The 20,461-nt window shown below is 42.7% G+C and overlaps 1 protein-coding gene across 5 annotated transcripts in view; it reads right to left on the reverse strand.

The window, feature by feature from the left end:
• Nucleotides 1–6,822: 6,822 nt before the first annotated feature.
• Nucleotides 6,823–20,461, reverse strand: part of LOC127581603 (arf-GAP with SH3 domain, ANK repeat and PH domain-containing protein 2-like) — an 87,085-nt gene continuing 73,446 nt past the window's right edge. For 3 of the 5 annotated variants that reach the window (XM_052036104.1, XM_052036103.1, XM_052036105.1), the window contains 7 exons: nucleotides 20,011–20,266; nucleotides 19,367–19,471; nucleotides 17,182–17,416; nucleotides 15,141–15,202; nucleotides 13,338–13,429; nucleotides 12,233–12,355; nucleotides 10,102–10,263 (listed from right to left, as the gene is read on the reverse strand). In XM_052036104.1, coding sequence (XP_051892064.1) covers nucleotides 10,189–10,263; nucleotides 12,233–12,355; nucleotides 13,338–13,429; nucleotides 15,141–15,202; nucleotides 17,182–17,416; nucleotides 19,367–19,471; nucleotides 20,011–20,266 — 948 coding nt within the window. In that variant the 3' untranslated portion in view covers nucleotides 10,102–10,188. Of the gene's footprint in view, nucleotides 10,264–12,232; nucleotides 12,356–13,337; nucleotides 13,430–15,140; nucleotides 15,203–17,181; nucleotides 17,417–19,366; nucleotides 19,472–20,010; nucleotides 20,267–20,461 lie in introns of all 5 variants that reach the window. The other 2 variants (XM_052036101.1, XM_052036102.1) reach the window with 2 other exon arrangements.

The following is a 20,461-nucleotide window of genomic DNA, read 5'->3' on the forward strand; positions in this document are numbered from 1 at the left end:
ACTACAGCAGGATCCCCAGTAAGATGAACAGCATCCTAGTTTGGAACTGTATTGCTGGTCCTTCATTGTCACTGGGTCTAAATCCCAGAACTCCCTGCCCAACAGTACTGTGGAGTACTTTTACTCTAAGTCCTCCAGCAGTTTGTGGTGGCAGCTGATCATCACCTTCTCAAGGGTAATTATGGATGGGCAATAAATGCTTGACTTGCCGACGAAGCAAAAATCAGACAGGCTTACTTTCCAACAAGGTGTTAAGTCATAGATGGACTTAAAAAGACATTGGCATTAATGAAAGAAAAGTCAAAAAGTTCTAGATAATATTTATCCCTTCCACACACATTTCGGAAAAAAAAAGCTTGTTGATTCTCTTCATGTTTGTGGGACACTGCTGTACACAAATTGGGTGCTGCATCTCCCTTAAAATGTCACCACACTTCAACAGTTAAAGTTGTCAGTTTGCTGCAGTGCATCTTGTAGATGGTACACATTGCAGCCACAGTGCAGCACTGGTGAAAGGAGTGAATGTTTAAGGTGTCAAGTGGATGACAGTTATTTATTGGTTGCAAAGTCCTTCATGATGACAGGGAGGACACGAACACCACAGTATGAAACAGCCAGAAGGGAGAGGAGGAGTTGTGATCTGAAATGCATTGCCTTTAGGCATAGTGGAAGCAGATTCAATTTGAAGAGAAAATTGGATCATGTACTCAAAAAGGGAAAATTCTCCAGGGTTACATGGAAAGGTTAATGGACCGGGATTATTTGGGTAGTTTTGTCATGAAGCCAACACAAATACAATGTGCTGAATAGCTCTTTATTGGCTGTATGGTTCTCCAGTTAAAGTTCTTCTCAAAGGGCTGGTTTTAAGTTCTAGTACGAAACAAGTTCACTCTCCCGAATCCAGTTTCTACATTCCTCATTATCCCAATCCTTCGGAGTGAGAGATTTTAATTGATACCGGAACAAATCATGGCCTTCCAGCTCATTATGCCATGACAGCATATACTGACACCATTCAGATCAAGAGCAAACCAAAAATCAAAAGCATTATGGCTTCCCTGGCTCTGAACTGTTACTGATACAGGAGTTATGCAAATGCCAAAAGACATCATACCAACCCACTGATAAAGGCATCAATAAATTCTGGGTGAGAGCAAAACCTTTGGACCATGGTATATTTAACTGTTCATTCAGGAAATAAGGTCAACAGAATAAAACAGAACAAAACTGAATACCCACCAAAGCCATTAGACTGCTGTCAACAGAGTTGATTGCCTTCTTTTAAAGCACAATAAAATTAAAACTTTTAATACTAAGGCAAGGAGGATTAATTCATTGAGAGCAAGAATGGAATATCATACTTTGAATTTTTATAGAGGAAACACATGAAATTCTGCAGATACTGGAATCTGGAGCAATACACAAAGTGCTGGAGGAACTGCCCATCTCCTCTCTTCCATGATCCACTGCCCTCTCCTACCAGATTCCTTCTTCTACCTATGACATCTCAGCTTATTACATCTTTCCCCCCCCTTCCCCCTCTCACCTGGACTCACCTCTCCCCTGCCTGCGTGTGGTCCTCCCCCCACCTTCTTATTCTGGTTTCTGCCCTCTTCCTTTCCAGTCCTGATGAAGGGTCTCGACCCGAAATGTTGACTGTCTACTTCCCTCTATGGATGCTGCCTGACCTGCTGAGTTCGTCCAGCACTTTGTGTATTGAATTTTTATACCTGTTCAGGTGCATATTTTCACTCCCAGATTTTTAAAATTAAATATAACCCTATGTGGGTGGCATTGCTGAGGCCAACATGTGTTGCACATCACAAACCGTTCTCAGGAAAGTGGTGATGAGCGGCTGCCTTCAACCACTGCATTTCCATCTGGTGAATGTGCTCCATAAGTGCTGTTATGCATTGTTCCAGGATTTAGGCCCAGTGTCAGGATTGCTTCCCATTCCTGTATATCTAGTGCTCTGTCCTTCCAGGTAAAGGAAATTGGGGATTTGGAGGGTGCAGTCTGATTGCTCCAGTGCATCTTATAGATGGTACACACTGCAGCCACTGTGCAGAATCCAGGGGAAGGAATAAGATTTCTTTATTAGTCACATGTGAAATGCATCTTTTTGCATCAAGTGTTTTGGGGGCAGCCCACAAGTGTCGCCACGCTTCTGGCACCAACATAGCGTACCCACAACTTCTTAACCCATATGTCTTTGGAATGTGGGAGGAAACCGGAGCACCCAGAGAAACCCACGCAGTCACAGGGAGAATGTACAAACTCCTTACAGACAGTGGCCGGAATCGAACCCAGGTCGCTGGCGCTGTAATAGCGTTATGCTAACTGCTACACTACTGTGCAAGGTGGCTTATGGGATGACAGATTGTTTTCACAGAATACTGTTGAGTTTATACTTTTGTTAGAACTCCACATCCAGGCAGGTGAGGAGCATTTCCCCACACTCTTGAAGAATAGGTGAAAGAAGGGCATTGGGGAATGAGGTGGCAAGTTACGCACCAGGAACCCTCTTCTTCTCCAGTTCACTCAAGCATAGTATTTCTGGTTATTCCAATAAAGTTGTTAGCATGTTGTTCCTGGGGGGAATTGAACAAGGGAAGGCACACTTCCTTGCATTGGAGTTGGTTATTATCTGGCCCTTGTGTGGCACCAATGGCAACTGGGTCAATCCTAAACAATAAATCCCTCCATGAGACTTTTCACCCCTCAACCTCTTTTTCCTTCAAAGGTTTCCAATGATCATGCTATGAGCAACCTGCCACAATATCTCCTTACATAGCTTGATGTCAAATTTTGTTTGATGACATCTCTGCAAAGTACCTTAGGACATATCACTAAAAAGAGCCACAGAAAACCATCTATTATTGTTGAAGAGGCTGATCAGGCCCAATGTTCACATGTTTGAACTAGAGCACACTCCCACTTCATGAAGACACAGGAAAAGATGTTCTTTTCAAATCAAATACAGACATTGCAGCCTTAACATTGCCCTGCGGCTCAACACTGACAGAATCAGACCCAAAAGGCATGATGATGACAAATTCACTGTAGAAAGCCATTTACCCAATTATGCCTGTGCTGACACTTTTGTCAGATCTCTCCCCTCATTCTCATTTGCACTTTGTTGTTAAATTGAGAAGTAACTTTGGGAAACCTGACCAATAAAAGTTAGTGAGAACAGAATTAGATGGTACGATAATCATGGTTTCAGTTCCCAATTGTGCCTGCAAATTAAGATATCTTTACTAGTCACGTAAATCAAAACACACAGTGAAATGCATCTTTTGCGTAGAGTGTTCTGGGGGCAGCCCGCAAGTGTCACCACGTTTCCAGCGCCAACATAGCATGTGCACAACTTCCTAACCCGTACATCTTTGGAATGTGGGAGGAAACCGAAGCACCCGGAGGAATCCCACATAGTCACGGGCAGAACGTACAAACTCCTTACCGACAGTGGCCAGAATTGAACCGGGGTCGCTGGCGCTGTAATAGCGTTACGCTAACCACTACACTACTGTGCCACTGATTTCCATAAATGGATTTAATCAATTAGTTACATGTTCAGACCTGCGTGAACACATGCCAAAAGTGCTGGAATAGTTACCAATTACTATCCCAATCCAATGGTAAAGCTAACAGGAGGCCTTGAAATGGTATTTTTCTTTGATCCACACTGCCTCTCAAACTACTTTCCCCAAGGAAGCAGGATGACCATTTTTCCCAACAAGGACTTTGCAAAATTTTGGAACTCCTTTCCCAATGGAAATGTGGCACCTCTGTCATTCTCACATGCTGCAGCAGATTGAGTAGAGTGCCCAGTACCATCTTTCAGGGTTCCTCGGAGATGCAAAATTATTAGTGGACTTGCTCACATTTATGGAATTAAAGATTTTTAAAAAACCTAGCAAGACAGTAGAAATGAGAAACATGAATGTTTCCATCATTCCTCCTGCCCTCCCTATCCTTCACTTTCTGCTCAATGCACTTTGTACTAACTCAGTGTAACTGCACTGTGTAATGAATTGACCTGTACGTCAGTTTGTAAGACAAGCTTTTCACTGTACCTCAGTACAAGTGACAATAATAAACCAATACCAATAATTGCCAGCTCATCCTTTGAATGGGAGTAACAGGAAAACTGAAGCCACAGATGGGGCAGTGGTATGGAGCATGAAGATCTCAATGTCTAGTGAGAGAACAGTGTTAGCACAAATGAAGTGCAAGTTCTGGATTCCACCCAGCAATTTGCTGCAGCTGTTATGCTGCACTGACTGACTTATTACATTTTAAAAAACTTTTGTATCTTACACCTCATTGGGGAAGGCTAATAAATGTTCAAAAGTCCTAAATCAAATTTAACTGTTAATAGTAAATTAGCTACAGGTTTAATTTATACTGTTGCTGCCAGGGGCCGTCTGTTTAAATATGCATCATATCACACACACACACACACACACCTATGTACAGTGCATATCACAGCAATTCTTCAGAGTAGAGGATGATCTCTTCCGCAGGTATTTTTCACTAGGGTCCTTAGGTGAGTGAGGAGTCTGATCTCGAGGCAGAGTCACGTTGGTAGATACCTGCAGATGTGATCAGCAGGGTTAGGTCACAATTACAGTGAGCCAATCTTCCATTCTTTATTTACTGGCATTTATTTGCAACCAAGCCAAGCCATTTCCCTCAAAAAGAGTTATTCTTTCTCCGGCAAGTCTTTGCCAATGCAACCCAGCTTCCCAACCTTAGCCCAATAGGATCAGGCGGTTTTGGATTCAGGTGTATATTTTGAAAAAACTTTGGCTTTAGTCCAAGTCACACCCCTCCACACTAGCCTGGTTCAGGATTTTAATCACGGTCACGGTGATTTGCTTAGAAGTAATTTTCAGGATATTGAGACTTTAGAGATTTGTGAATTTCTCTTGCACTGCCTTCAATGCTGATGTAAATGAGGAGACTAAAACTGAGCACAGTACTCCAGGTGTAGCCTCAAAAATAACTGCATAATTGTAACAATACTTCTACTATTTCTGAACTCCTAAAACCTTGCTATAAAAACCATCATGCTCTGTCTTCCAAATGACTTGCTGCATGTGCAGGCTAACGTTTAGTGTTTAATGCACAAGAACATCTAGTTCCCTTGTATGCCATCATTTGCATTCCCTCTCAAAAATTAGATAATAATCTGTCTTGATTCCTTATATCAAAGTAAGTGACCTCCTACTTTCCTACGTCGAACTCCATTTGTCAAGTTTTCACTTACTCAAATAACCAATCTATATCCAGTTACAGAATCCAAATCTCTTCATCACAGCATACAGTCCCCTCTGTTTTTGTGTCATTAGTAAACTTAAATTCTGCCCCTTCCTCCAAGTCATTAAAGAGATAGTAAATTGCTGAGGGTCAAGAATTGATTGTTGGAACACTCCATTCATTATATCCTTCCAGCCTGAATAATGCGCTCCTACTCCGTCCTCCATTTCCTAGAGCTCCCCTCTCCCTGAGAGAGGAGAAATTTAAAAGGGGCCTGAGTGCAACTTTTCTCCCCCCCCCACAGAGGGTGGCAGATATGTGGAACGAGCTGCCAGAGAAAGTGGCAAAGATGGGCACAATTAGTACATTTAAAAGATATTTGGATGGAGTACATGGATTGGAAAGGTTTAGAGGGATATGGGTTAAACACAGGTAAATGACACAGGCTCAAATAGATATCTTGGTCAGCATGGACAAGTTGGGCTGAAGGGTCAGTTTCCATGTTGTAGAGCTCTATGACTTTGCGATAAGCAGCCTTTAATCCACGTTAACACACTTCCCCCAATCCCGTGAATCTTATGCCATTTTTGTGGCACTTCATCACTTTGTAAACTAAAAGTCTGTGATACAGTCTGATGTTGTGGTTATTAAACACCTGCTAAGACAATGTGTCGATAGGAAAGCTAGCTGTGCTGAATTCTGACATTTTATTTGCCCTCTAGGAGAGGTAACAGCCAAGGTAGACAAAATATTCTACATTTCCAGCTCTTCAATGTCAGTCCTCTTTAATGATTGACCAAGGGCAGGCAGGTAGAGAACATTTGTTTTCCTGATATTAAGGGTCAGCCCTAGGCTATTGCAAGCTTCAGAGTGGTAGGTCAGGGCTGTTTGCACATCCTCCCTCTTGTGTGCAATTTCAGCACAAGTCAGTGTACTGGTGTTTGATGATTGATGCTGATGTTTCTTAGAAGAGAGAGACATTGAAAAGATGTTGCTGTCAGTCTGATAATGGATGCTAATGCCCTGTGCCAGACAGTCTTAGATTAACATCTTCATAGGTAGATTATTGAAGAGGTTGGGTGCCAGCACTGTTTTATGCCAGTTCAGATGATATACTCAGAGGTAGATCTACAGCACGGGATCAAGGAATCAATCATGGAGGAGTCTTACATTGCTAGTAAATATGTTTAGAGAGTCAAGCTTTGACATGAATGCATCCAATACAAACAACCAAAAAGATAAAAATCTGGGTACATTATTGAAACACAGTAAGAAACCACAGGGAATAACACTGGGCACAAATATAATTAACGAATTCCACTTTTAGTCTGACATTTAGCTTATATTTTAATGCCGCCAAATGCTAAAGGGTTGGATCTTTGTGTCTTTCTTCAGTGGCAGAAAGGTGTCTCTAATATGGCAAGCACAGTCCTGAAATGCTTTGGCATGTTCTCAACAGAATTTAGTTCTGAGCCACGAGATATATTGAGACAGATTGTTCAAATATTTGAACAAAGGAGGTAGATTTTAAGATAAAATGAAAGGATGGGATAAGTTAGAGAAATGGAAGTCTTTAGGGAGGGAATTCCCAAATTTTTGGCAGAGGCATGGCTGCCAGAGGTGGAGCGAAGGGAATGTGGGACGTACAACAGGCCAAAATTAAATACAAAAATAGAAAACTAGCAAACAATACCTCAAAGCAAATATAAATTGTTAACTTTAATAAATAGGGAATTACATCACAATGCAGTAACAACACAATAGGTTTTCTTCAGTCTTTACACTTGCTAGTCTAATCTCGCTCTCGTTGTATCTAACTGCAGAAACTGTATTAATTCCAGAAGCAGAGAGCACACTTTTATATTTCTTGGCCCATTTCACATCCATGCAAAAACTTTCAATTACTCATGGTTCCCCCCAAGAACTCTCTTCAGAACAAAAAACATCATTCACCCTTGCAAGCAGTTTTATGGACCTCACAAGATATCTTCCAGCTGGAGTTGGAAGATATTCCAGCTGATTGATATCCAAACCACCAGTGACAGGGGGTGGGGAAAAGAGAAGGGAAAATAGGAGTCGGGTTGGGGGTGGTGGGAAATGGAGATTTCCCTTGCTTATTCCCTTTGGCAAAAATCGAAACTGCATACAAATTTTCTTACAAAATTAAGAGTTCTACCGCAGACATCAGAATGATAACTTACTTGACCTGCATGCAAGGCCAACACTTAGTCTTTGCCTGGACTGGCATTTACAATGAGAATAGTAGCTAGGTAACCCACAATTTGATATAATAATTTCATAATTTTCCTGAAACTACCTGGGTCGGGTAAATTGGTCAAGCAGTACTCAAATGTTCTTATAACAGTTTATTCTACTTGCAACAACTGTACAAACCCCAATTATACCCTGTAACCATAAACATACTCACATGCAGTCCTCTAACTCCAGTTGATTTTGAACACAACTCAGCCCAAAAATCACTTGGAAGAGTGTTTCCATGCCTACAGGTGATCAGTCCTGTTCACAGTTCTCTGGTAAGTCGCTGAGTTTGCTCCGAACATTCCCTCTTTATCATAATCCACATGTGTGACATTGCATGCTCTACTTTGGTCATACCATTTTCATCCTGTCTCTTGCTGCAAGTCCATGCATTAGTTGTTTCTTTGAACTGCTCCATTATCCTCAAATGGAATGTCATCTATTTTGACCATTATCAAGCAAGAAGGGGTTTTTGATAGGAAAAGTTCTGGGTTTATTAGCATTTTGAAAAGTTGATGAACGAGTTTCCCTCTAGAGATGATTCGGACGTTAATACATTCTAAGGGCATGTGGGAACAAATCCAGACTTGGTGGAACCAAGGCTGTTAACATATGTGCTGACTTGTAAATCTTGATGACAACCAGATCACAGGACTCAGTAAAAGAATCAAGAGTGTGAAATTCCAACAAACATGTCATTGCGTGGACAGATTACACTATTCAGTTCCTTAGGTTAATGTGAAATCACTTCTGTTTGTGTTACTGTAATAACTCACCCTGCATCCCACAGATGGTTTTAAATTAAAATCAATTTACAAGTCCATTTGGTTCCTCATAGCTTGCTATAAAGCTTGGTCAATTTTTGCACTGTGAACAAAACACAGACTCTCTTTATGTTATTACCACCGGATCCATTTAATGCTGGTTTGAGTTAAATGTGATCTTACTGGAGTTCTGGTTACAGATTGCAAGCAGCTGAATGCTCACTCACCTCCACCTCTCACCTAACCACCTAGTCTCTATTCTACCCTCAAGACCTTACCACATCTCAATCTTTAACCATCACTCAGCCTCTTCCCCATTTACATCACCCATTGTAAGCTCCCCTCACAGTAGTATTTTGCAGACTTGCTTAAAAGCGATTGATGTTCTAGAGCATGCTATGGGTCCTACAAGTGTATAGACAACAGAAGCTTTGTAGATTAAAGATGGCACAGAAATTCCTTCAGAATAACATTGTTCGTCCTTTGCAGCTGATGGGAAATTATGGTGATTAGCAGGGTTTTGGAATGTACACTTGTGTGGCCATTTTCTCTCTTGCACTTACTTTCTTTGCTTCTAATAAGCCATGAACTTCCCCAATTACTTTTTACTTCTGTGAGGTTCCTGTAGTTGGCATCCAATATCAGAGTGTGGTTCAGATAGTTAAAATTCAGTAGACAGTGTTAAACATTTAATTTCATCTCACATTTACAGAATTCCTATTCCTCCTATCCTTTAATTGTACAAAACATCAAGTCCACATACCGCAACACAATCTGTGTATTGTACCATCTAGATCACATACCTCACTTCAATTTTTGCCATGTGCCATCAACCTAATGATGCCAATTCACCCATGCAATGCTCCATTCAGCTCATGAAGTATATGATGGCACATCATATTGTATTCAATCCATACAATATTGCATTCAGTCTATTTGCCTTAATTAATGTAGTCCACATACAACCTGGGCAATTCTCCATTCAATCCATATACATAATTCAATTCATGCAAGGAGCATTTGGTCCATATGTACCAGTTCATCCTGTGCAATGCTCCATTCAGTACATACACCCTTATCAATCTGTGCAGTACATCATTGTGTTTGTACTCCAGTTCAATTCATGAAATAAACCATTGTGCACGTACTCCAATTCTACCCATGCAATGCTCCATTCAGTCACATATCCCAATTCAGTCTGGGCAATGCTTCATTCAAACCACAAAACCCAAATGAACCTGATAGGACCTTTACACTTTTTTCACCTAACAGCCCTCCCTGCCCATAACCCAGCCCACCATGAAATGAAATATTCAACCTTCATTCTTCACTGATCCTACAAAATAGTATACGTCTAATGCAACTCATCAGCCACACATCAATAAATGCCTATCAGGCTCCTCAGCGAAGCATGGCTCATTCTTCAGGGCCCTCACACTTTAGAACACCTCCAGTCATTGCCTGCCATAATCCTTAGAGCTCTGTCTACCTCTATGTGGACGTAGATTGGTCAGATGAGGCAGTGTAATACAAACCCAAAAAAGGAATACAGTTAAATATTAGAACAAAATGGCCACTGTAGACCGAGGCCCAGCCTTCACATAAAACAGTTCCAACTTTTGATCCATGCTTGGTAGGAACATCCGTGATTCTCCAATGATTACAAAAACAATCAACAAAGAGCATCTTGACGCAAAGCTGACACCCATATACCAGGTTGGCATCCCAGTGAAAGGTATACACCATAGTGCCAAGCCTGTTGAGAGAAACCCAACTTTTGGGGGGGGGGGGGGGGGGGGGGGGGGGGGGGGGGGGGGGGGGGGAGGGGTGCTTCTTGAGTTTATTTTTGCAAGTTCAAGAGGTCATAAATCTCTTTCCACTGGAAATAGCGAGGATCTGGTCATTCAGACAAGAGATGAACGTAGTCCACTGGAAAGGCTCCCGACCTTGACCTGTCTCCTTCAATGTGGCCAACCTGTGCAAGAAGCAGATTCAGGCAATTAAACTTATTTAACATTACCAGAAAGCAATTCATTGCTGCCTTATGAAAGCTTAAAGTGCATCATCCTCATTGTGTTGAGAGAAGTAGTTCTGATGACCTTGGGGAACTTGTACTGGAGCTGAAGTACTGCTTGATTTAGCACTAAGTTCTAGAGATATGCCTCCAGTCCTAATCAATGTATACTAATCAATGTATACTTAGTCATTCCCAACAAGGGTCCCCAAAACTGGCTCCCAGCAGCCGAGATCAAGGTTCAATCCAAACCTCAGGCGCTGTCTGCATGGAATTTGCAAGTTCTCCCTGTGATCATGCGAGTTTATGCCCAGAGCTCGAGCTTCCTCCCTCAACCCAAAGACATGCAGGTTGTTAAGTTTTTTTGACCTCTGTAAGTTGCCCCTAGTGTATAGGTGCTATCTGGGGTAGTTGATGGGAATGTGGAGAGAATGAAACATGGGATTAATGTAAGATTGGTGTAAGTGAGTGGTTGACAGTCAGCATAGACTGGCAGGCCAAAGGGCCTTTCCATATGTCTCCATGGCCGTACAAAAGAAAAACAAAAAAAAACACATCCACATCTCTCATTCATGATATTACTTCATAAGCAGAAGATAGGGATGAGCTAGCCTGCGGGGCGTTTCACAGTCAAAAACCCTATTGATTTTTAATGAAGACACAAGAGACTGCAGATACTGGAAGCTGGAGCGATAAGCAATCTATGGGAAGAACTCAACGGTCGAGCAGCATCTGTGGGGGAAAGGAATTGTCAACATATCTGGTTAACCATTCCTTTCCTCCCACAAATGCTACTGGGCCACTGAGTTCCTCCAGCAAATTGTTTGTTGCTATTGATTCTTAATGTCAAGACTCGCACAACTGAGCAAAAGCATCACCTGTACAATTGCTCTATCAGATTACATGGCATTGACCAATATCACAACAAAACAAAGGCATTTCCACCTGAAGTGTTCATCTTTCCACAGATGCTACCTGACCTGTTAAATATAAACTAAGTGAAAAAGAGCATTTTCTATTTTTATTTTAAATTTCCAGCATCTGCAGTTTGCTGAAATTCCTGGCGAGAGCTAACCTCAGGCAGGCACAATGGTGTAGTGGTTAGCGTAACGCTATTACAGCGCCAGTGACCCGGGTTCAGTTCCAGCTGCTGTCTGTAAGGAGTTTGTACGTTCTCCCCGTGTCTGCGTGGGTTTCCTCCAGGTGCTCCGGTTTATTCCCACATTTCAAAGACATACAGTTTAGGAAGCTGTGGGCATGTTATGTTGGCACCAGAAGCATGGTGACACTTGCGGGCTGCCCCCAGAACATTCTGTGCAAAGATGCATTTCACTGTGTGTTTCAATGTACATGTGACTAATAAAGATATCTTATCTTATCCAATTTATTTTCCAAAGGAAAGGCCTTTCCTGGTGCAAGGTATGTTAAGCAGTGCATATGGAACACCAAACTTTACAAACACCTACCCATAAACTACACATGTAATGACCTCCCAGCTTAACTGTTTCATGTCCCTTGGGATGTGCCAATCAAGTTCTCAGTCAACTCACTTCCATTTCTGCTCTCTGTATTAACCTCTCTTCTGACAGATGCCGTTCGCTGCCTAATCCCCAGCTCTGGGATTTCTTCTCTTAATGGTGTTTGCTCTCTATCACTATCTTTAAGATTCTGCTTAAAACCTGCCTCCTTAACCTAAATTTTGCTCACCCGCCCCTTAGTCTTCCCATGGGGCTCATTGTCGATTATTGTTTGGTAACAATACACAAATGCAGAATTTAAAGGGAATTGTTTAAATTTATGTTGTTGGTGTAAAGGAATGCCAAGTACATGGTGAACATCCAGCATACTGAAAGCACCTTCATTGTGGGTGTGTGAAAGCTTAGATAACAACAGAAAGCGCTTTTGAAGACCAATGAGGACAGATACTCACCCACCAAAATAAATCTTCCTCTCCAGTCACAACAATGACCTCTCCCTTGGTGAAGGTCAGCTCATCGGAGTTGTCTGCTGTACAGTCCAAGATTGCCTTAACCCTCTTCTGCTTCAGCTTCACCTGTGGAAGTAAGCACAGTGAAACAATGCACTATTTCCCCTCCCTCAATATTCTGTTGTACAAGATTGCAAGATATTCCTCTCATTATTTTTAATTCTCAGAACACGGATATCACTGGCAAGGCCAGTATTTAACTGTCAATGCATCAGGTCCCTCAAGAAGTTGGAGGGTCACATCTTGAAATGTAACTGCACAGTGTAATGAATTGACCTGTACAATCGGTATGCGAGACAAGTTTTTCACTGTACCTCAGTACAAGTGACAATAATAAACCAATACAACCTGTGCAACCACACAAGTCAAGATATAAACAACTTGGTCTGAAACTAGAGTCACAGATAAACCTAGACAGCATAAAATCTACAGGTATCCTTTCCCAAAGGCACATTTATGAACCCACTGAATTTTTGCTACAATCCAACAGTTTGATTTCCATTTATTTTCTGTGCAACTGAAATCAAATTCACAATCTGCAAATGGTGGGATGTGATCTCTCATCCTTTTTCCATGTTCAGACCTACTCCAGTTTAAGCACTACACTATCATATTTAGACAGATATTTACTCAACCTCACTTAGGCAGAGAGTGCCAGATCCCCAGTAGGGTTCTCTGCAGAAACCTACTGCCAAAAAAACTGAACAACACAGAAAGAGATAAACAGATGAGTGTTTGATGGGAAAATTGGCAGATGCTGGAAATCTAAAATAAAGAGAGAAAATGCTGGAAACACTCAGAAGTCCGAGGGCATCTGCACTGTGATCAATAGGCCAAAACATTAATTTTGTTTTTCTCTCCACAGATGACTTAAGTATTTACAGCAGTTTCAGTTTTTATTACCGTTGCTGACTAGGCAGCTGGTAGAAAGACTATGAACAAATCTAAGTTTGGTCTTTGCCTCATTACATTCAATGGTTTCTGAACTCCCAGTGGAAGATTTACTACTGAAGAAGTAACAACACAGAAAGAGGTTGCACCAACTCACCCCAATGGACTTCCTTGGCAATGGAACAGGTATTGGTTTGGAGCTCACAGGAACAATATAGGCGTCATCGTGATTTCTTGAGTTTGGCTCTGCTGGTGAGAGGGTTTTGTTGAGAAACAAGGCATGAACCATTGTTCATTTTCCCCCCAATATCACACATAATAGTAAGTGTTTATCTGGCCCACTGTGCCTGACTATGCCCTTGAGCAATGATACAATTAGACCCACTCCTCTCCCCTTGCAATTCTGTAACACTCTTGTCACTGATTTTCTTGACCATACTTACAGTAGCTTTTCAGCTGTTTAGTTCTCATCTGATCTTGAAAGAAGAATCATTTGTCATTGGCCCAAAGGAGGATGCCAAACAAGTTTTGCAATTTTAAAGACTGGATTAAACTTAAATAAAAGACTTAAGGTTTAAAGTTTTCCAATCAACAATGTTAAATTGAACTTTGGCAGGAAGATCGAGACGGCAATCTAGTCTGATATACTGTCTGTAACTAATTGAAGGTCTCCAATTACGACCATAAGGGTGTAATCCAAAAGAGTCTCAATGCAGTTTGCTTTTAAGTAGCATCTTCTCAAATGAATCAGAAAGAACGTCCAGGTGTTTGATTTAAAGAGGCCACCGTGACCATGCGGCTACTTTAAGGAAAACAATGATCTGTTTTCTAAAGGGTTGTTGCTAATATCTATTTATTTTTTGTAATTGCCACCTTACGTCTTCCTCAGCCTTGAACTAATCCAAATTGCTACCGTCTGTAACCTGGTTCGCACCAAATCCCATTCACGCATGCCACACTATGCTCTCCGCCATGCACCCACTTTAAAATTCCCATCCACATTTCCAAATCCTTCCATGGTGACTGGCCCTTCATTTCTTTCACCCTCCTCCTGTCTTGCAACCAACCATTCAGGCCTCTTGCATATCACCAATCTTCTCTCCTCATGGCGCCCCTGAATTTTCCACCCACCCCATCTCCAAATCTCAAATGCATTTGAAAGTTACAAGTCTTCTTTCTAGTCAATCTGCATTGTTTCATAATGACTGGGGCTTTGGACTGTACAATGCACAACATATAATTCTGCTGCTCATGGGCTAGCAAGTCCATTTGCTGTTGAATCAGACAAATAAATTGCAACTGCTGGTTAATGAGAGGTTTTGCAGCCTGACATTGCTTCAGAGTAGCAGGATCCAGAATGTCCTGGCCAAGAATCTCTGGCCCATCTCCCCATTAGAGCTTGTAAACTACATTCAAGGCACATAACAGGTAGTACTTTGCGGTATGTAGTATTAACACAGTTGAGCTCTGAATGCCTCTTCCAACCCCCTTCTTTGCAAACATTTCTACGGTTTTTATAAACTGACAATGGGGTAGAAACTCATTCCTAGTTGTGTGCACCAAGTCAGTGATGCAGCAGAGTTGGCACCTTGTCCCTGCTTCCAAAGCAACACGAGATGCTGGAGGAACTCAGCAGGTCAAGCAGCATCTATGGAGGGAAACAGACAGTCGACATTTTGGGTCGAGACCCTCCATCTGAACTAAAGTAGTCCCATAACGTCTACTGTCCATTTCCCTCCATTGATGCTGCCTGACCCACCGAGTTCCTCCAACATCTTGTGTGTTGCTCCAGATTTCAGCATTTGCAGTCTCGTGTCTCTGCTTCCAAAATTTGGTTCCGTTGGTTTTAATGGGACCAAGGTCAAATCTCTGAATTCAATAGACATTTCTAGATCAAAGAGCTCGCCTGGCAGCACAGGTAACATACCACCTTCATTCCCAGGCCCATGCGGAGACATACCTCGAGGCTTCTTTATTGCTTTATCTCCACTAGGTTTCCTGGTGGATGTTGTATGATTGGGGCTGCAAAAGATTCCATTATTATTTTAAAAGAAATGATGATTTTCTCAGACACCCCAGCACAGAACGTACTTCATAAACCCACACATCCCCTTCTCCCCTGACACCACAGCTCATTGACCTACTGCCCAGCAATGTCTGATTTTAAAATTACCATTGCAATCAAACCCCTCACTGTCACCTCCTTCAGCTTTATAACCCTCTGGGTTCCTCAATGCTACTCAAACTCTGGCCACTTGTAAACTGCCAACTGAAATTGGCAGTCAGTTATTTAGCTACAAAGAACCAAAGATGTAGAACTGTCTCCCTAAAGTGCATTTCCTCTCTTCCTTGAAGAGGCTCTTAAGAACCAGTCTCCTAGACCAAGATTTTGGTCGGTTGTTCTAATACTTCCTTATATGGGTCACTGTCAGAACACCTTGCGTCGATTACAAAATCACCACTTAGTGTGTTATGTGCTCCAGCTACAATTCTCATGTGATATAGTGGTCAGTTAGCCAAAATCTATATCGTCTTTCTGAGTGATTTCACCAATCCCATTCCACCTCCCAGTTCCCTACCACCCATTCTCTCTCCTACCACAATTTTCCTGCCATACACCTACACTTTCAGTAATTTTATAGCAGCCAGAACTGCCAACCAACATGTATTTAGGAGGAAGTCCATGCAGTCATAAGGAGGATATGCAAACTCGAGTTCACATTCAAGGGTACAAATGCCATGAAAATTAGCTTTTTGCATTTTACTCCATATGGACAACAGGGGAGGTTGGGATCAAACCCAAGCCTGCTGCACCACTGTGCCAACCATGAGACAGGGGCAGGGCCCAGTTCAAGCCTAAGGTACAATTACCAATTTATGGGATGGGAACCATGCAGACAGTTCCACAAAATAAAATCAAAGGCCGGGGCCTTTTCTACATAAAATGTGTATTTATGCAACATCCTTTGTGTACAGAAGCACAACTGGGAAAGCTCAAATTCTGCATTCTGACAACTTGCTGGGCTCCTGCTGGTGTAGGCAACATCTTCAGCCCCAGTAAACCATCTGTCCCAAGACATCTCAGCACAGAATGCATTTTATAAACCGACATGCACCGGTTTGGTTTGGTTTTGTTTTGTTTTAAAATGCCCAACATTCCGTGCTGGAGTGCTTTATGTTTAGATCCTTTATAGTTAGCTTCCTGGAGAATTTAAGATTGGGGCCAAACTCTGAGTCTGGCCCTGCATCCCACTTGCCCATTCCTCACCCTCCCAACATGCCGCAGTGGCAATAAGACTGCAAGGATCTCCGAAACTCCAGGTGGTATCCAGGTCACAGCTTGGACAAATCAGAAGTTCAACACAACCCTGCAAAGGAATCAGTCTTCAATTTCCCAGGGATGAGACTGTGTAGCCCCAAGAGCAGGAACACTGTGCCCACCCACAGCTGAGAGCAAATACACTAATACCACTTGATGTGGGTTGTAATTCATTGTTGCACCCAATAACGTCCACACCAGTCACTGACTACACCCAGGTAATTAGGCACTAATCTAAAACTCAGACAAGAAAAGGCTTTTCACTCAATTGCCTCCATTTCTTTCATTGAATTTCCCATGTGTGTGCACATCCCGGAAGCATCGTTGGAAAACTTCAACCTAATGAGGTTCAAACTGCCACCAGACATACAGTTCTGCTCAAATTAGCCAGCACAATTAACCTTGTGATCAATAGCCCTCAGTGAAACAGTGATGATAAGATAGTTTCTTCCCCCTCACGTGGATGGTTTGTGAAGCGTCCATTAGAAAAGACAATCCAAGTTCCACAGCTCACAGAGAAAAGCAAATGCTCCAGTAGAGGAGCTTAATCTAAACTCTTTGAGCTGCATTTCCACCACTGAGAGAATCAAATGCACAGTTAAGATTTTACAACAGACCAGCTCAGGCAGAACACAGGTGGGGAAGGCACAATGGTTAGTCTGGTGAAAAGGGAGCCTCCTACCTTACTGGCGGTTGCGGCTCATGCAGGGATGCTGGGTGCAAGGAAGGCGGCTGCTGCTCAGAGTTCTGAAGGGATGTTTCAGTCGGCAACTCCTGCCTCTTGCAGTCTGGCAGTTCTGTCGATGCCTGGGAACCCCAGTGATGGGACAATCTTTTCTGAGAACTCGACTTGCTCTGAGAGCTCAAAACCTCTGTGGACCCATCAATTGAGTGTCTCCAAGGCAGATCTGGACGGCCTAATCAAAAGCAAAAAGAAATCAGAATTGGTATCATTCATCGATTCAGATTTTCACGCATAGCATGGCCTTCTAAGGAATGATCTGCTTGGATGGCACTCAAACAAAAGCTTTTCACTGTATCGCAGTACACGTAACAATAATAAAGCAATAAACCATCAAAATAAACCAGTAGTAATTAAGATGATTTTCACTAATATAACACATTCTCCACCTACAAAACAACAGGTCATTCAGCCCCTCTTCCCCGTTGTGTCACTCAATTATATCATGTCCTCATCTTAATTCTGTTTACCTGTTTTTGTTCCATAACCCCTACCCAACCCAATCAATCTCGAGAGCTCCAATTGACAAAAAGAAATTCAGACTTGTTTTAGAAAAAAAAGTTCCAGATGTGTGGAAGAATGCCACGTACTTTCCCTCCCCTGGATTTCGAGTAGATACCCTCATCCAATAAATACCTGGTTGGTCTCATCCTTGGGATCAAAAGCAGGTCTGGGTCAATAAGCCCTGTTGGGTTTATCAGTTTCTCGGTCCACCTTGTGTAGCAGGAATGCAAAAGCCCAAAGGAGCCCATAAATGAAGCCAAGGGTGGATTCTACCTCAGGATGGTCATCTTCAGAGTAGCTAGAGCCCCAACACCCTCTGTTCAAGTAGCCAGATCAAAGGTCCCATTGTAAAACTAGCATTGCAATTATCCTTTAAAAAAAAATGCAATTAATGTAGGATTAGTGTAAATGGATGGTCAAAGGGCGAAACGGACTCAGTTGGCCAAAGAGTCTGTTTTCACGCTGTATCTCTTTGGAATCTAGGTGATGCCAAATGGTTCTAAAGTATTTTTTTGATACCACCCCACCAGCTGTTACAACCACTTATTGGTAACTTGAAGTGGTTCTGTCTGTTGGGCTCCCGTGGCCATGAGGTCACTTCACATACCCCGAAGGCTCCACCCCAGTTAGTTGAGGGAGAACAATGAAAGAAGCTTGGTTCAACTGGACATCATCAAAACTGAGGTTCCTTTGGGAATTTAAGACTGGCGATTCATTCAGCTAAAATTTATCAGCAACAAACAATGTCATTGACATGGGAGCCGTCCTCAACCCCATCTAAACTCAGAGTGGACTCATAACCTGTGGACTGGAGCCTCAGAATGGGCACAGTCTTACCTGTGGGCCAAAGCCCAAACTTTGGGCCCACTCAACATCCAGGCTGGGGTTTAGAAGCTGATCTATTTTAACACATTGGTTGAGGCCAGAGACAACAAGGAGATATCAGAAGGAAAACTGCAGTTCTGGTCGCCCCATTAGGAAGATGTAGAGGCTTTGGAGAGGGTGCAGAAGAGGTTTACCAGGATGCTGCCTGGATTAGAGGGCATGCGCTATAAGGAGAGATTGGACAAACTTGGGTCGTTTTCTCTGGAGCGGTGGAGGCTGAGGGGAAACCTGACAGGTTTATAAGATTATAAAAGAGCCATAGATAGGCAGTTGGTGTCTTTTTCCGAGGTTCAAAATGTCTAATACTAGAGGGCAAGCATTTAAGGTGAGAGAGGACATGTTCAAAAGGATGTGCGGGGCAATTTCTTTTTTAAAACACAGACAGTGGCGGGTGACTGGAACACATTGCCAGGGGTGGTGGTGGAGGCAAATATGATAGAGGTATTTAAGAGGCTCTTAGATAGGCACATGAATGTGCAGAGAATGGAAGGGTATGGACATCGTGTAGGCAGAAGGGATTAGTTTAGTTAGGCGTTTAATTACTAGTTTAATTAGTTCAGCACAACATTGTGGGCCAAAGGGCCTGTCCTGTGTTATACTGTTCTATGTTCTAATTCCATATCTTAATATTAAGTTCTCTTTTATTTCTGCTCAGTGTCTGAAACAGTCCATCTGCTCCATGTAGGTGTACCCTGAATGAGGCCAGAAGAGCCTCTAGAATGAAGGGACCGATTACCCGAAGCTTTTGCAGGTGGAGTCACATGGCTCGGAGACAGCGGATGCACAGGACTATTCCCAGGAGACGAGGAACCACGTCTGTTCTGGCCATCCATAGATCCAGCTGAAAGAGGAAGTTTCAACACAAGGCTTTGAATCCATTGTATCTAAACACTGGCAGACCAAGCTTGAAGTTTGGCTTAAATCAGGCAAAAAATGATACATACAGAACCAGACAAGGGAAGTACAGCTAAGGAGGCAAGATCTAACCTATTCTGGGAATCACTAATCAATCCATTGGAAAATTCAGAGGCAAGTGCCTGAAAGGGTGAATCTGCTGCCACACAGAAGAGTCAGGGAGGCATTTTGAAACGTTCAAGGGGAAGTAAACTATCACAAAAGGGAGTAAAGAACAGAATGTGTTGATGGGGAGAGACCAAGGGAAGCCAGGAGAGCTCAGATGGAGGGTGGAGCAAATGCTACAAACACTGATACTAGGACCAGCTGAGTGAATATCACATGAGCTGCCTTACTTCCCAGAAGTTAATGAGTCAGAGCTGAATTCATACTCAGATTCCCAAAGGTGAAGATTAAAGCCAGTTTCCAGGTTGACCATTTTCCCCAAACGTCCCTTTGCCCCAGTCCATATTGCTGAACACTCACCCCTGGTGAAGGTCTTGATTGGCAGTGGTGGTGGCACAGTGTCGAAGGATGGAGACTGAACTGCTGTCTTAGGCGGGAGGACTAATGCCCCGTACGTCTCATTCACAATATTAGAGCCCACGAAACTCCACCTTTCCTTCTTGGAGCCAGACGAGCTGGGACTCACAAACGGTGAAGAAGATACAGAAGTACTCGAAGAACCAGGTGAGAGTTGACAGAGGCCACTGGATTTGAAAGATCTTTGTGAAGGACTAACCTGAAGTAAGGAGTGAAACAACGATCATTGTCGTGAATGAGGTGATCACAATGGCCAAACTCCACCCACCCAGGTAATTCCGTCTTCTCTCCTCTTCCATCAGATAGAAGATACAGGATCCTGAGAGCACATACCACCAGGCTTAAGGACCGCCTCTATCCCACTGTGATAAGGCTATTGAATGGTTCCCATATG

This window comes from Pristis pectinata, chromosome 22 (genome assembly GCF_009764475.1).
Source record: "Pristis pectinata isolate sPriPec2 chromosome 22, sPriPec2.1.pri, whole genome shotgun sequence".
Lineage (NCBI taxonomy): Eukaryota > Metazoa > Chordata > Chondrichthyes > Rhinopristiformes > Pristidae > Pristis > Pristis pectinata.